Source organism: Xenopus laevis, chromosome 6L (assembly GCF_017654675.1).
Source record: "Xenopus laevis strain J_2021 chromosome 6L, Xenopus_laevis_v10.1, whole genome shotgun sequence".
Taxonomy (NCBI): domain Eukaryota; kingdom Metazoa; phylum Chordata; class Amphibia; order Anura; family Pipidae; genus Xenopus; species Xenopus laevis.
Window position 1 is genome coordinate 889,858 of NC_054381.1, and position 15,710 is coordinate 905,567.

The following is a 15,710-nucleotide window of genomic DNA, read 5'->3' on the forward strand; positions in this document are numbered from 1 at the left end:
TCATCTTTTACTTACTCATCTCTTTTACCTACTCATCTCTTCTACTTACTCATCTCTTTTACTTACTCATCTCTTTTACTTACTCATCTCTTTTACTTACTCATCTCTTTTACTTACTCATCTCTTTTACTTACTTACTCATCTCTTTTACTTACTCATCTCTTTTACTTACTCATCTCTTTTACTTACTCATCTCTTTTACTTACTTACTCATCTCTTTTACTTACTCATCTCTTTTACTTACTCATCTCTTCTACTTACTCATCTCTTTTACTTACTCACCTCTTTTACTTACTCACCTCTTTTACTTACTCATCTCTTCTACTTACTCATCTCTTTTACTTACTCATCTCTTTTACTCACTCATCTCTTTTACTTACTCATCTCTTCTACTTACTCATCTCTTTTACTTACTCATCTCTTCTACTTACTCATCTCTTTTACTTACTCATCTCTTTTACCTGCTCATCTCTTTTACCTGCTCATCTCTTTTACCTGCTCATCTTTTACTTACTCATCTCTTTTACCTACTCATCTCTTCTACTTACTCATCTCTTTTACTTACTCATCTCTTTTACTTACTCATCTCTTTTACTTACTCATCTCTTCTACCTACTCGTCTCTTTTACTTACTCATCTCTTTTACTTACTCATCTCTTTTACTTACTCATCTCTTCTACTTACTCATCTCTTTTACTTACTCATCTCTTCTACTTACTCATCTCTTTTACTTACTCATCTCTTCTACTTACTCATCTCTTTTACTTACTCATCTCTTCTACTTACTCATCTCTTTTACTTACTCATCTCTTTTACCTGCTCATCTCTTTTACCTGCTCATCTCTTTTACCTGCTCATCTTTTACTTACTCATCTCTTTTACCTACTCATCTCTTCTACTTACTCATCTCTTTTACTTACTCATCTCTTTTACTTACTCATCTCTTTTACTTACTCATCTCTTCTACCTACTCGTCTCTTTTACTTACTCATCTCTTTTACTTACTCATCTCTTTTACTTACTCATCTCTTCTACTTACTCATCTCTTTTACTTACTCATCTCTTCTACTTACTCATCTCTTTTACTTACTCATCTCTTCTACCTACTCGTCTCTTTTACTTACTCGTCTCTTCTACTTACTCGTCTCTTTTACTTACTCATCTCTTTTACTTACTCATCTCTTTTACTTACTCATCTCTTTTACTTACTCATCTCTTTTACTTACTCATCTCTTTTACTTACTCATCTCTTTTACTTACTCATCTATTTTACTTACTTACTCATCTCTTTTACTTACTCATCTCTTTTACTTACTCATCTCTTCTACTTACTCATCTCTTTTACTTACTCATCTCTTTTACTTACTCATCTCTTCTACTTACTCATCTCTTTTACTTACTCACCTCTTTTACTTACTCACCTCTTTTACTTACTCATCTCTTCTACTTACTCATCTCTTTTACTCACTCATCTCTTTTACTTACTCATCTCTTCTACTTACTCATCTCTTTTACTTACTCATCTCTTCTACTTACTCATCTCTTTTACTTACTCATCTCTTTTACCTGCTCATCTCTTTTACCTGCTCATCTCTTTTACCTGCTCATCTTTTACTTACTCATCTCTTTTACCTACTCATCTCTTCTACTTACTCATCTCTTTTACTTACTCATCTCTTTTACTTACTCATCTCTTTTACTTACTCATCTCTTTTACTTACTCATCTCTTTTACTTACTCATCTCTTTTACTTACTCATCTCTTTTACTTACTCATCTCTTCTACTTACTCATCTCTTTTACTTACTCATCTCTTCTACTTACTCATCTCTTTTACTTACTCATCTCTTCTACTTACTCATCTCTTTTACTTACTCATCTCTTCTACTTACTCATCTCTTTTACTTACTCATCTCTTTTACCTGCTCATCTCTTTTACCTGCTCATCTCTTTTACCTGCTCATCTTTTACTTACTCATCTCTTTTACCTACTCATCTCTTCTACTTACTCATCTCTTTTACTTACTCATCTCTTTTACTTACTCATCTCTTTTACTTACTCATCTCTTCTACCTACTCGTCTCTTTTACTTACTCATCTCTTTTACTTACTCATCTCTTTTACTTACTCATCTCTTCTACTTACTCATCTCTTTTACTTACTCATCTCTTCTACTTACTCATCTCTTTTACTTACTCATCTCTTCTACCTACTCGTCTCTTTTACTTACTCGTCTCTTCTACTTACTCGTCTCTTTTACTTACTCATCTCTTTTACTTACTCATCTCTTTTACTTACTCATCTCTTTTACTTACTCATCTCTTTTACTTACTCATCTCTTTTACTTACTCATCTCTTTTACTTACTCATCTTTTTTACTTACTTACTCATCTCTTTTACTTACTCATCTCTTTTACTTACTCATCTCTTCTACTTACTCATCTCTTTTACTTACTCATCTCTTTTACTTACTCATCTCTTCTACTTACTCATCTCTTTTACTTACTCACCTCTTTTACTTACTCACCTCTTTTACTTACTCATCTCTTCTACTTACTCATCTCTTTTACTCACTCATCTCTTTTACTTACTCATCTCTTCTACTTACTCATCTCTTTTACTTACTCATCTCTTCTACTTACTCATCTCTTTTACTTACTCATCTCTTTTACCTGCTCATCTCTTTTACCTGCTCATCTCTTTTACCTGCTCATCTTTTACTTACTCATCTCTTTTACCTACTCATCTCTTCTACTTACTCATCTCTTTTACTTACTCATCTCTTTTACTTACTCATCTCTTTTACTTACTCATCTCTTTTACTTACTCATCTCTTTTACTTACTCATCTCTTCTACTTACTCATCTCTTTTACTTACTCATCTCTTCTACTTACTCATCTCTTTTACTTACTCATCTCTTCTACTTACTCATCTCTTTTACTTACTCATCTCTTCTACTTACTCATCTCTTTTACTTACTCATCTCTTTTACCTGCTCATCTCTTTTACCTGCTCATCTCTTTTACCTGCTCATCTTTTACTTACTCATCTCTTTTACCTACTCATCTCTTCTACTTACTCATCTCTTTTACTTACTCATCTCTTTTACTTACTCATCTCTTTTACTTACTCATCTCTTCTACCTACTCGTCTCTTTTACTTACTCATCTCTTTTACTTACTCATCTCTTTTACTTACTCATCTCTTCTACTTACTCATCTCTTTTACTTACTCATCTCTTCTACTTACTCATCTCTTTTACTTACTCATCTCTTCTACCTACTCGTCTCTTTTACTTACTCGTCTCTTCTACTTACTCGTCTCTTTTACTTACTCATCTCTTTTACTTACTCATCTCTTTTACTTACTCATCTCTTTTACTTACTCATCTCTTTTACTTACTCATCTCTTTTACTTACTCATCTCTTTTACTTACTCATCTCTTTTACTTACTACTCATCTCTTTTACTTACTCATCTCTTTTACTTACTCATCTCTTCTACTTACTCATCTCTTTTACTTACTCATCTCTTTTACTTACTCATCTCTTCTACTTACTCATCTCTTTTACTTACTCACCTCTTTTACTTACTCACCTCTTTTACTTACTCATCTCTTCTACTTACTCATCTCTTTTACTCACTCATCTCTTTTACTTACTCATCTCTTCTACTTACTCATCTCTTTTACTTACTCATCTCTTCTACTTACTCATCTCTTTTACTTACTCATCTCTTTTACCTGCTCATCTCTTTTACCTGCTCATCTCTTTTACCTGCTCATCTTTTACTTACTCATCTCTTTTACCTACTCATCTCTTCTACTTACTCATCTCTTTTACTTACTCATCTCTTTTACTTACTCATCTCTTCTACTTACTCATCTCTTTTACTTACTCATCTCTTTTACTTACTCATCTCTTCTACTTACTCATCTCTTTTACTTACTCACCTCTTTTACTTACTCACCTCTTCTACTTACTCATCTCTTTTACTTACTCATCTCTTCTACTTACTCATCTCTTCTACTTACTCATCTCTTTTACTTACTCATCTCTTCTACTTACTCATCTCTTTTACTTACTCATCTCTTCTACTTACTCATCTCTTTTACTTACTCATCTCTTTTACCTGCTCATCTCTTTTACCTGCTCATCTCTTTTACCTGCTCATCTTTTACTTACTCATCTCTTTTACCTACTCATCTCTTTTACCTACTCATCTGTTCTACTTACTCATCTCTTTTACTTACTCATCTCTTTTACTTACTCATCTCTTTTACTTACTCATCTCTTCTACCTACTCGTCTCTTTTACTTACTCATCTCTTTTACTTACTCATCTCTTTTACTTACTCATCTCTTTTACTTACTCATCTCTTCTACTTACTCATCTCTTTTACTTACTCATCTCTTCTACCTACTCGTCTCTTTTACTTACTCATCTCTTCTACTTACTCATCTCTTTTACTTACTCATCTCTTTTACTTACTCATCTGTTTTACTCATCCCTCCTCACTAAGGACCATTACTCACACTGCGTTCCCCTGTATTGCGATTTCTTTGTTCAGCCGCAGGGGAGCGCAGCAGGAGTAGACGCAATGAATGCTTTGTAATGGGGCTGTACTCACACAGGCGCATGTAAGCGCTGAATGCAGGTTGGGACGCAGCATGTTGCATTTTACCTGCGTTCGGCGTGTAATAAAGGGCTGAACCTTTATCAATAATAATAATACCGTATATACTCGAGTATAAGCCAAGTTTTTCAGCACCCAAAATGTGCAGAAAAGTCTACCTCGGCCAAAAAACCCACCGCACTCGTCTTGTGTCCCTAGCGCACCGGCTGCCACCCACCATTCACTTCCAACCGGCCCACATCTCCCGGCGCCTCCGGCTCACACTTCCTTCATTACGTCATCAGAGGCAGCGCCGGCATGGCGACCGTGTAGCTCCTCCTACTGCAGCCCCCCCACCTCTGTAGTCCTGCGGCGCCTGTGGGACTCGCACTAGAGGGGAGCTGTAGCCAAGTAAGTGCTCTGGCTGCTGTTCTGGGCCAGGGATAGGGGGGGGCAGCCTTCTGGGGATCCACATGCACATGTATGTTTGTATTGTACAAGCTGGGGGGGGGATATATTGTAGATGACCGGTATGTCTCCCTATTCTATAGGTTTAAAACGACCTCATTAAGAGACACGAGGGGTTCAGCAGCCAGAGGTGGGCTGGACATGTAAGGGGTGTATAATGGAGGGGATCAGCAGCAGCAGGTGAGAGGGGAGGAGGTTTTTCAGGTGTAGTAACTCACTGCTGAGTTGAACAGAGAATGTTGTGACTCTAAAGACTGGATGTTTTATGTGAGACAAGTAAAATATTCTTATTTTTGGACTTATACTGCTGAAGTGAAGCGGATTTGTTTTCTGTACCACTGATTACTGCTGAAAGACTTAACTTGAGTTGAGAAAAATAAACAGTTTACCTTCAATCTGGAGTGGCCTGTATGTCTGCTGGAAAACCCCGCTGTGATCCCCCAAACTTCACACTATGTATGTATGTATGTATATAATGTAAGTGTATGTAATGTATGTATGTAATGTATGTATGTAATGTATGTATGTATATAATGTATAATGTATGTAATATATGTATGTTTATATAATGTATGTATCTATGTAATGTATGTATGTGTATATAATGTATGTATGTATGTATGAATGTATGTATATGTAATGTATGTGTATGTAATGTATGTAATGTATGTATATAATGTATATGTATGTATGTAATGTATGTATCTATATAATGTATATAATGTATGTAATGTATGTAAGTGTATATAATGTATATATGTATGTAATGTATGTATATAATGTATATATGTATGTAATGTATGTATATAATGTATATATGTATGTAATGTATGTATATAATGTATGTATATCCTTACAACAGCAAGTGTGGGCAGCACAGAGCTGTGACTGCAGCCTCTTCAGATCAGTAAGTAAGAGGCGAGTTCTTCCTTAGCAGAGTGTATGCAGGAGCCTGTGTTCTGCTGAAGATGTCCTGCATTTCTCACCCCTAGGCTTATACTCGAGTCAATACGTTTTACACGTTTTTTAAGGTAAAATTAGGTACCTCGGCTTATACTCAGGTCGGCTTACTCGCGTATATACTGTAATTGTAATAATTAATATTAATACAAATATACAGGATCAATAATTAAACCTTGTGATAAACTGCTTGTGAGCAATAACTTACACACACACAAGTAAAGGTAGAATTTAAAAACATTTACTTAACTTCATATGATGGTAATTACAAGAATAGCCAGTTCTGCATCAAATCAGCACAATCGGGGAGCCCCACAACCTTTGCTTCATCACCTTCAGGTTCCCGATAATCAATCGATGATCCAAATCCTGGCGCCACTCATGGGTCCGAAGCTCCTGACTCAAGGTAAAGGCTCTGCTTTTATGCCCAAATGTTAAACCCCCAACCCCAACTGCTGACATAGGCACATTTGTATCTAAAGAACAGCAAATACTCAGCCATTGTTTTAGGAACTTTATGCTTCTTCAGCCAAGTCTTCATCAAATACATTGGGCTTGTGAGGCTGTTGTCTGGTATTATTAGGGCTATTTGGTGGGTACCGATACTTATGTTACTATATAACAATAAACACTGGCTGTGACTGTTTAACCAGCAAGGCACATACTGGACCACTGGACTCCCCTTATTCTCAGTAGGTTTCTCTAATGTTTCTCTATTGTGCAAACTCTTGTCATAAACACTAATTTCTAACTAAAGTATTAACTCTGTAAGGTTTATATATATACAGTATAAGGTAATTAATAGAAATGTCGCACCTTGTCGCTGTGTCTCATCTGTCTGATGTGAACTCCGCACGTTGTGTCTTTATCTAACAGTCGTGTCACTTCAACTTGCCCTAAGTCTAAAGAAAAAGATCTGAATTCTTCTTTCCTTTATTTGTGGGAATGTCCAACTATTTTTACTTTACAGAAAAACCTTGTCAGTTTCCATAAAGGAAAAGAAATATAATTGGAAAAGAAAGAAAAATTAGTTTTGAGCACAACTTTCCCTTGTTCAGAACTATAGAACGACAGCCAATCAGCAGCTTACTGGACCTGACAGGGAACTGAAGTTGATATTTTCCTGATCCAGTAGATAACACTAAATTCGGGACATTCCCTGTACTTTACTGCACAACTATACTGAGCCAGACCCCACCCCTCAGAGTCATGTGACTATAAAGTGCCTCTATTGAACTATAACAGTGAAACTTACTCAATGAATCAAGATTTAGAATCCCTCACGTACCGATACTGTGTGAATATCTGATCAGAACCAAAGTGGTGCCACCTACACTGTAATCTCACTGACTGATATGGAACACAAATATTTATATAGAAACAATGGGCTAATAGTCACCCTGCTATAGTTCCAGGGGTACCCAGGGTACAAATAAACACTCACCCCAAATCTCCCCCTAACTGACCTTCAGACTGGGCTCCCTTAGCTCATAACAAGGTTACAAATATATAGAAACATTGGGGTGTCACCCTGCTATAGTTCAAGGGGTACCCAGGGTACAAATAAGCACTCACCCCAAATCTCCCCCTAACTGACCTTCAGACTGGGCCCCCTTAGCTCATAACAAGGTTACAGATGTATAGAAACATTGGGGTAACAGTCACCCTGCTATAGTTCCAGGGGTACCCAGGGTACAAATAAGCACTCACCCCAAATCTCCCCCTAACTGACCTTCAGACTGGGCTCCCTTAGCTCATAACAAGGTTACAAATATATAGAAACATTGGGGTGTCACCCTGCTATAGTTCCAGGGGTACCCAGGGTACAAATAAGCACTCACCCCAAATCTCCCCCTAACTGACCTTCAGACTGGGCCCCCTTAGCTCATAACAAGGTTACAGATATATAGAAACATTGGGGTGTCACCCTGCTATAGTTCCAGGGGTACCCAGGGCACAAATATGCACTCACCCCAAATCTCCCCCTAACTGGGGGGAGCTCAGGTATCCATGGTTACAGAGTCAAATAAAAAAGTAAATGTCAGTTCTGATGATGAGTCAGTGGGTCAGTAAAATAGAACCAGACTTTGCCCCAGTCCCAAGTGCCATGTCGGAGTGTCAGTATCAGTTGTATAAAGGTGAGTAATGGGTGGGGCCAGAACTAGGGGTGGGTAGAAGAGGCACCAGCCCACCCCTATTCTGCTTTTGAAGCCCTCCTTGGTTTTCGCCTCCGCCCCTATCTCCCCCTCCCCTCAGTTGTTCTCCCACCTCTGTCCCCCGTGCTGCCGGCTGCCCATGAAGTTGTGGGGGTGGGGGTTACCTGGGGTGTCCGGGTGGCTTGGCCCTACCCTGGGGGCAGGAGGTGGGTAAAGAAGGCTTTGGTGGAAGTGTTTGGGGGGGGGGGTGCTATAGCTGCACTTTTTTGGGTACAAATGATAATACAATTAAGTACAGTCATATGCAGAGGCTGCTGGGAGTTGTAGTTCAGTAACAGGGAGGGGTCGGGGAGTGATGTTTGGGAATAAGGTGAGTGACACAAAGTACACAGGTGAGTCGGGGGGGGCAGAGGCTGCAAATGGTTTCGGTTTCCCTGTTAGCACCTCCCCCTGGACATTCCCCGAGGTGTCACTCCCCGCACTCCCCGCAGCTCCTGTGTCATTCCCTCCTGCAGCTCCTGAGTGTCAGTCTGTAGCAGTGGCCGTGTAACAGTTGGGTGAGTAATGACTCTCTATGTAACTGACATCTCATTATTAGTGGCACAGTCATGTGACCTGGGTGTTAGTGTCCCACTGCTGCATTGTACTGTTGTATTTCAGTGTTGGGGGGGGTGTCATGCTGTGGGTACAAGTTATGGGTGGGAGGGGCAGGAATATTATGTCTGTGGGATATGGGAGGGGCCTGTGATCCAATAGAGACAGAAGTGGATCCAGTGTGAGACTCTTTGTATCTGGGGGGCTGGTCTGTGCCCAACAATTGGTCACTGGGAGGAAAGACTTATTGCTCCTTATTTGCCCCAGTGCTGAGCCCATGACATGAATGTTACCCCCTGCCCTTTGTTTCAGCACAAGTGTCACATTGTTGGAGTGTGGGAAGAAGAGGAGCCGACATGTCCCTAGAGGTTCCAGCCCTGGGTCGCCCCTTCTCACTGGGCATGTTGTACGACTGTCGCACCGACTCCCTTATACCAGGTAACAATATCAATACAGGTAATGCACTCAATCTCATTGGCTCTGGCCTGTGACTGACACCTGGGCGGGACCAGCACCAGACACGACTGAGTCCAACACAATATGGGACAGAGACATATAATAGTGTATAACAGTGTATAACAGTGTAGAATAGTGTATAATAGTGTATAGTGTATAATAGTGTTTTATAGTGTATAACAGTGTAGAATAGTGTATAATAGTGTACAATAGTGTATAATAGTGTATAATAGTGTTTTATAGTGTATAGCGTATTATAGTGTTTAATAGTGTATAGTGTTGTATAGTGTATTATAGTGTATAATAGTGTTTTATAGTGTATAGTGTATAATAGTGTATAGTGTATAATAGTGTATAGTGTATTATAGTGAATAATAATGTATTAAAGTGGATAGTGTAAAGTGACCTCCTTATTCGTATGTGTGAGAGCACAAGCAGCACAGTGAGGATCACAGAGATAATGAACGTTTCTTGCACTGGGAGAGAGAGTGAGACAGTCAGTCTATAGGTGAGTGTCAGTGGGTGAAAGGACAGGGGTGATATTGGGCACAGAGGGGCAGTGTCACATACAGGACTGTAGTTAAGGAGTGTGAGTGGAGGGCGGGGAGTGGGCGTGGCTAATGTAAATATTGGGAGGGTTCCAGGCAAGGTATAAAGACAAATCAGTCTGCCCAGTAATATCCCTATTGTACAGCACCCTGATATATACAGTGGGGTACAGTTATTATAGAGCGATAGTCGCACGTACTAGGCGCTGATCCAGGACACCATGTGAGGACACAAGCGTTTGTGTTGAAATGTCGTCATTATTAGAACAAACACACGGGGAATGTTACGGTGGGTATTCTGGGCTGACTTAGGCGTTTCTTGCCGGGTCTCCCAGCACTTCCGCAGAGTCTGTGACGGCAATAAATGCGTAAGTCAGCCCAGAATACCCACCGTAACATTCCCCGTGTGTTTGTTCTAATAATGACGACATTTCAACACAAACGCTTGTGTCCTCACATGGTGTCCTGGATCAGCGCCTAGTACGTGCGACTATCGCTCTATTTGTATGGATGAGCCGCATGGAGTGGCTGGAGTCTCGCTAAGGCAGCGGCTGGGAAGGCAAAGCATAACCGCGTCAGCTCCGATCTGCAGCATTTTCAATGATCCAACTCTAGTTATTATGGGGCTGCACAAACACAGGTCTGACATTTGGAAGTGGAGATTTGCGTGTGAGTGTTATACACAGTAATCACTAGTGACTGTGCCCATGAGCTCACACTCTAATTGTCTTTAATGAGAGAGACCAGCAGGGGGCGCTGTGTAACATCAGCTGTATGCTCTGCCCTCTACAACAACAAAGTAATAAGTGTAATAAATACCCACAACCCTCTCCTCCTCCTTTACACTGGCATTCACCTGGCACATCACTCACCTGCCCTTCAGGTGTGGGGAGTTCTCATCTCTCAGAGGCACATGGGGGGGAGGGGAGAGCTGGGGTCTGACCTACAATAACACTTACCTCCCACTTGCCCTGATGGAATCCGATTCACCCCCATAAGTGGCTACTTTTGTACCTTTTCCTGATTTGGACAAGTCTCCTTTACCAAGATGGCTACCAATGAATCATCTGCTGTTTGAAGTTGCTTCTGCCTTTTTCCAATATGGCTCCACCTCCAGTATTTTAAAGGGATTCTGTCATGATTTTTATGATGTAGTTTTTATTTCTAAATGACACTGTTTACACTGCAAATAATTCACTGTACAATATAAAATGTCATTCCTGAAGCAGCAAGTGTATTTAGTTGTAATATTGGTGTGTAGGTGCATCTCAGCTCATTTTGCCTGGTCATGTGATTTCAGAAAGAGCCAGTACTTTAGGATGGAACTGCTTTCTGGCAGCCTGTTGTTTCTCCTACTCAATGTAACTGAATGTGTCTCAGTGGGACCTGGATTTTACTATTGAGTGTTGTTCTTAGATCTACCAGGCAGCTGTTATCTTGTGTTAGGGAGCTGCTATCTGGTTACCTTCCCATTGTTCTATTGTTTGGCTGCTGGGGGAGGTGATATCAGTCCAACTTGCAGTACAGCAGTAAAGAGTGACTGAAGTTTATCAGAGCACAAGTCACATGACCAGGGGTAGCTGGGAAATTGACAATATGTCTAGCCCCATGTCAGATTTCAAAATTCAATATAAAAAAATCTGTTTGCTCTTTTGAGAAATGGATTTCAGTGCAGAATTCTGCTGGATCAGCACTATTAACTGATGTGTTTTGAAAAAAAAATTCTTCACATAACAGTATCCCTTTAACGGTACAGTGAGTTAGCCATCATGGTAACATGGAGCTGTTGTTATCACAATGCAGTGCCAGGACTGCGGAACCAAGGTCAGTTGTACTTAATAACCCCCAGAATTTATCCTTCTGGGGGTTCGCACACCCCTTACACTGGGACATGGGCTTTTCTGCTGCTGCCAATTTGTAGGAATGGGGGGTTACGGGTCAGGAAAGACTAAGTGAATTTGCTGGGATTGGGGTTATGGGTCGGGATGAAAGCCTGTGTCCCCCATCCCTGCAACTCCACTTCCTTTTTCCACAACCCCTAACCCCCATTCCCACCTATCCGCTTCCTCTCTTCCCGCCCCCTATACCCACCAATCAGATTCCTCTCTTCTCCCACCCCGCAGCCCCCATCCTTCCAATCCGCTTACTCCACCATTCCCAAAAAATCTGCTTTTGGGCACAAAACGTATTGTGGTGTGAGCAATGATCTGTACTCTTGATTCTGACTGATAGCTGCTGTGTACTAATGAGACCATGTTGTCCCCATACAGGCATGACCCTGTGGAAGAGAGAAGCTTTAGAAAAAGACGTGTCCACCAGATCTCAGAACAACACATCATTTGAAGTTCTGGCCTCAGACACAATTTCTGATAAGTCTTCAGCTCTGAGTCTGGGGCTGTCACTTAAGGCCAGTTTCCTCTGTGGTCTCATAGAGGTGGGGGGGTCTGGGAAATTCCTGAAAGATATGAAGAGTTCCAGCAAGCAAGCGCGAGTGACTCTCCATTACTCCAGAACAACAAGTTTTGAGCAACTCAGCATGAACCATCTCTCCATGGAGAACATGGCCTACCACAATGTCTTCAGCAAAGTGACAGCCACCCATGTGGTGACCGGGATACTTTATGGTGCTCAAGCCTTCTTCATATTTGACCAAGAAGTGTCCCCTAAAGAGAGTGTCCAGGATGTGAAAGGCAATCTCCACACCATGATCAGGAGAATTCCCCAAGGTTTAGATCTTGATAAGATGAATGGCAAAGTGAAAGATACGGTGAGCAAATTTGGCTGCAAATTTCATGGGGACTTTGCATTGGAAAGAAACCCAGTCAACTATGAGGATGCCATTAAGATCTATGCCAGCCTCCCACAGTCACTGGGCTCCAAACAAGAGAAGGCCGTGCCCATGACAGTCTGGCTCTACCCTTTGAACAAACTGGATAGTAAAGCTGACCAGCTGGTCCGAGAGATCAGAGAGAACCTGGTGTTCAGGGCAGAAGAGGTGGTACAGCAGATGGTGGAAGTGGAAATGCAGTGCAATGATCTAATGAAACATCCGGCTGCACTCTTGTTCCCTGAAATCAAAAGGAAAATCCGCCAGTTCAGCAGTCATTGCCAGCAGTTCACACTGATGTTTCAGAAGCAGTTGGCACAAGCTCTGCCCTCAGTTCGAGGTGGTAAATTAGATGAAGATGCCATGGAGGCAATTTTCACTAGAAAAGAACAATCTCCCTTTAGACATTATTACATCACAGACTTCTTAAACAAGAAACAGCAGGCGCTGCATGTGATTGGCTCTTACCTGAAAGGTCTCCCCAACATCTTGGTGGTTCCCACAGAAAATGAACTTAGACAAGTCCTTACTGACCAGGAAACAGAATATACCGTGTGCTTCAACTTCTCTTCTGTAGGTGCCAGTGAACAATACTTGTTAGATGTCAGCGATTGGCTCCAAACCAATAAACATCACTCGGAGGAAATGTATCAAATGCCCAACTTGGTGCCATGGTTTGAAGAGAAAAGTCTGCCCAGAAAGGCCAGGCAGTACGTGAGAGAATTTCAAGCATTCGCAGACATGAATTTGACCTGTAAAGAGATGAAGTTTGTCGTGGCTTCTGTCGTAGACATGGGAAATCCTGGGATATCTATTCATTTGTATGAAGGTGGAGATCTGGTGTACGCAAAGTTTGAGCCCCCAGCAAAACCCCATACCCCGATGATAACCGTGAAAACACATGACACAGTAGAGTTCACCCCACAAGCAGCCGACTTTGGGAAAGATTCCATTGAAGGTTACAGAGTCGAATACAAATGCACAGAGGGCGATGCCTGGGTTTGTTGGAATATGGAGCAAAATGAGGGAAAAATAACCATTATGGGACTGAAAGCAAATTCCTGTTACCAGTTCAGATACTGTGCCGTGTGTAAAGCAGGTGTCAGCGTCCTGAGTGGGGTCACTTCCCCCGTGAGAACCCTTCCCACCAGTCCTCCTGGAACCCCAGATATCACAGCAGAACCCCAGGCCATTACAGTATTTTGGAGAGCCCCGTTGCTTGTGGGAGATGGTGCCAACATAAAACAGTACAGGGTTGAATATAAAGAAGAGAGTTCGGATACTTGGCTTGAGCAGCAAACTGGAAGGAATATAAATTGCTGTGTTATTGAGGGACTTAACACTAATACAAAGTACAGAGTCCGTGTCAGTGCCATGTGTGGAGTCTCTGGAGAGAGCATGGCAAGTGATGAAGCCCAGGCTGTGACTCCAGCAGAAGAACCAGTTAAAGCAGCGCACCAGATGGTCACGGCGAGTACATTGATAAAGGCTGGACCTCCCAGTGTATACCAGATCCAACCAGATTACTTCAGATTTGGATATCACCAGTACACACTGGGTAAAGAAAACCCACGAAAAATGAATAAAGTCATCTTGTTAGTGGGAACCAAAGGCTCAGGAAAGGCAACGCTAATCGATGGGATGGCCAACTACATCTTTGGAGTGGACTTGGAAGACGACTTCCGCTTTAAGCTCACACAAAGTCATGCAAGTACCACCCTGAAATCTTCTCAAGTCACGGTGTACAAGATTCACTATGATAGTGCACATCAGATAACATATTCCCTCACGGTGATAGACACGCCTACATTTGATGCCACTGAAGGAGTTGGCTTGGTTACAAAGATCACAGAGGCCATCCATATATTTCTTACAAGTGCCAACGACATTGACCACATCAATGCCATCTGCTTTGTAGTCCAGGCTCCATCTGCTCAGCTGTCTCCGACCCAGAGACTTTTGTTCCATTCTGTGTGCTCCATGTTTGGAAAAGATATCAAAGACAACATTATGATCCTCGCTACCCATGCAGATGGTCAGAAACCCCCTGTATTAGAGGCACTCAAAGCCAATAATATTCCTTCTGCTGTAGACAGTGATGGAGACCCACTCCACTTCAAATTCAATAACTCTTCCCTGTTTGCCACCAACAAGCCAAAAAAAGCAGCACTAAGCAAATTGTTCTGGTCCATTGGAAAAGAAAGTCTTGCCATTTTCTTCAGGTACCTAAGGACAACTGAGGCAAAGAGTCTGGAGCTGACCAAGAAAGTCCTCAAGAAAAGCAAAGAACTGGACATGGAGCTTAATGAGTTGCTGTCAATGACTCAGGTTGACCAGTTGATAAAACAGGAGGAAAGGATGGAGATACAGAGACTTCTACAGGAGGCCAATGACATTATCAAGGCCAACCAAGATTATGAATATGAAGAGGAGACCCAAGAGGAAACCTTAGTGGCACTTGATGAGGTTATCTTGAATTGTCCCAAATGTGACTATGTGTGCCATTTCTCCTGCACTTGTAACATCACTGATGAAGATAAGTCCAAGTGTTCAGCAATAGACAAGAAAGGTCTTTGCACAGCATGCCCTAATAAATGCCAATCCAGGGTCCACTACATTCAGAAGTTTGCTACTGCCTATGTTCAGAAAAGACAGATTGCAACCAACTGGCAGAAGAAGGAGAAGTGCGACAGAGCTTGTGCACAAACGGAGTCGTTATTAGAAAGGAGGCAAATTGTAGATGAGGGAGACTACACTACGGCAAGAACCACTCAACTCACCCAGCAATGCCTCCAAAATATGAAGCTTCTCAGACAACTTTCCCTTACTCCAGACCCCCTGCACTCTACTAAACACATTGACTTGCTCATAAAGGCGGAGCAAGAGGAGTCCAATCAGGGCCACCAGCAGAGGGTTAAGGCTCTTATAGAGGCGAAACAAATAGCTGAAATTGTAGAAAAGATTGAGGCTGGTCTCTGTGAGACATAAAGACTGATACCATGAGAGACTTGAGAATACTGTATAATAAATGCTGCACCCCTATAAATGCACCTCTCATGTCTTGTACTTACCAACTACAGAGAAACCC

The 15,710-nt window shown here is 41.4% G+C and overlaps 1 protein-coding gene across 1 annotated transcript; it reads left to right on the forward strand.

Moving 5' to 3' along the window:
* Positions 1–8,357: 8,357 nt before the first annotated feature.
* Positions 8,358–15,672, forward strand: LOC108704617. The gene is made up of 3 exons (XM_041566795.1): positions 8,358–8,754; positions 9,104–9,229; positions 12,066–15,672. The coding sequence occupies exons 2-3, from the start codon at positions 9,148–9,150 to the stop codon at positions 15,608–15,610; spliced, it is 3,627 nt and encodes a 1,208-aa protein (XP_041422729.1). The 5' UTR covers positions 8,358–8,754; positions 9,104–9,147; the 3' UTR covers positions 15,611–15,672.
* The last annotated feature ends 38 nt before the right edge of the window (positions 15,673–15,710 follow it).

Excerpts from the sequence above, each read along its gene's own strand:
- LOC108704617 (XM_041566795.1), top strand. The coding sequence starts at position 9,148 with ATGTCCCTAGAGGTTCCAGCCCTGGGTCGCCCCTTCTCACTGGGCATG. Across the intron at positions 9,230-12,065 it reads CACCGACTCCCTTATACCAG|GCATGACCCTGTGGAAGAGA; the intron begins GTAACAATATCA and ends GTCCCCATACAG.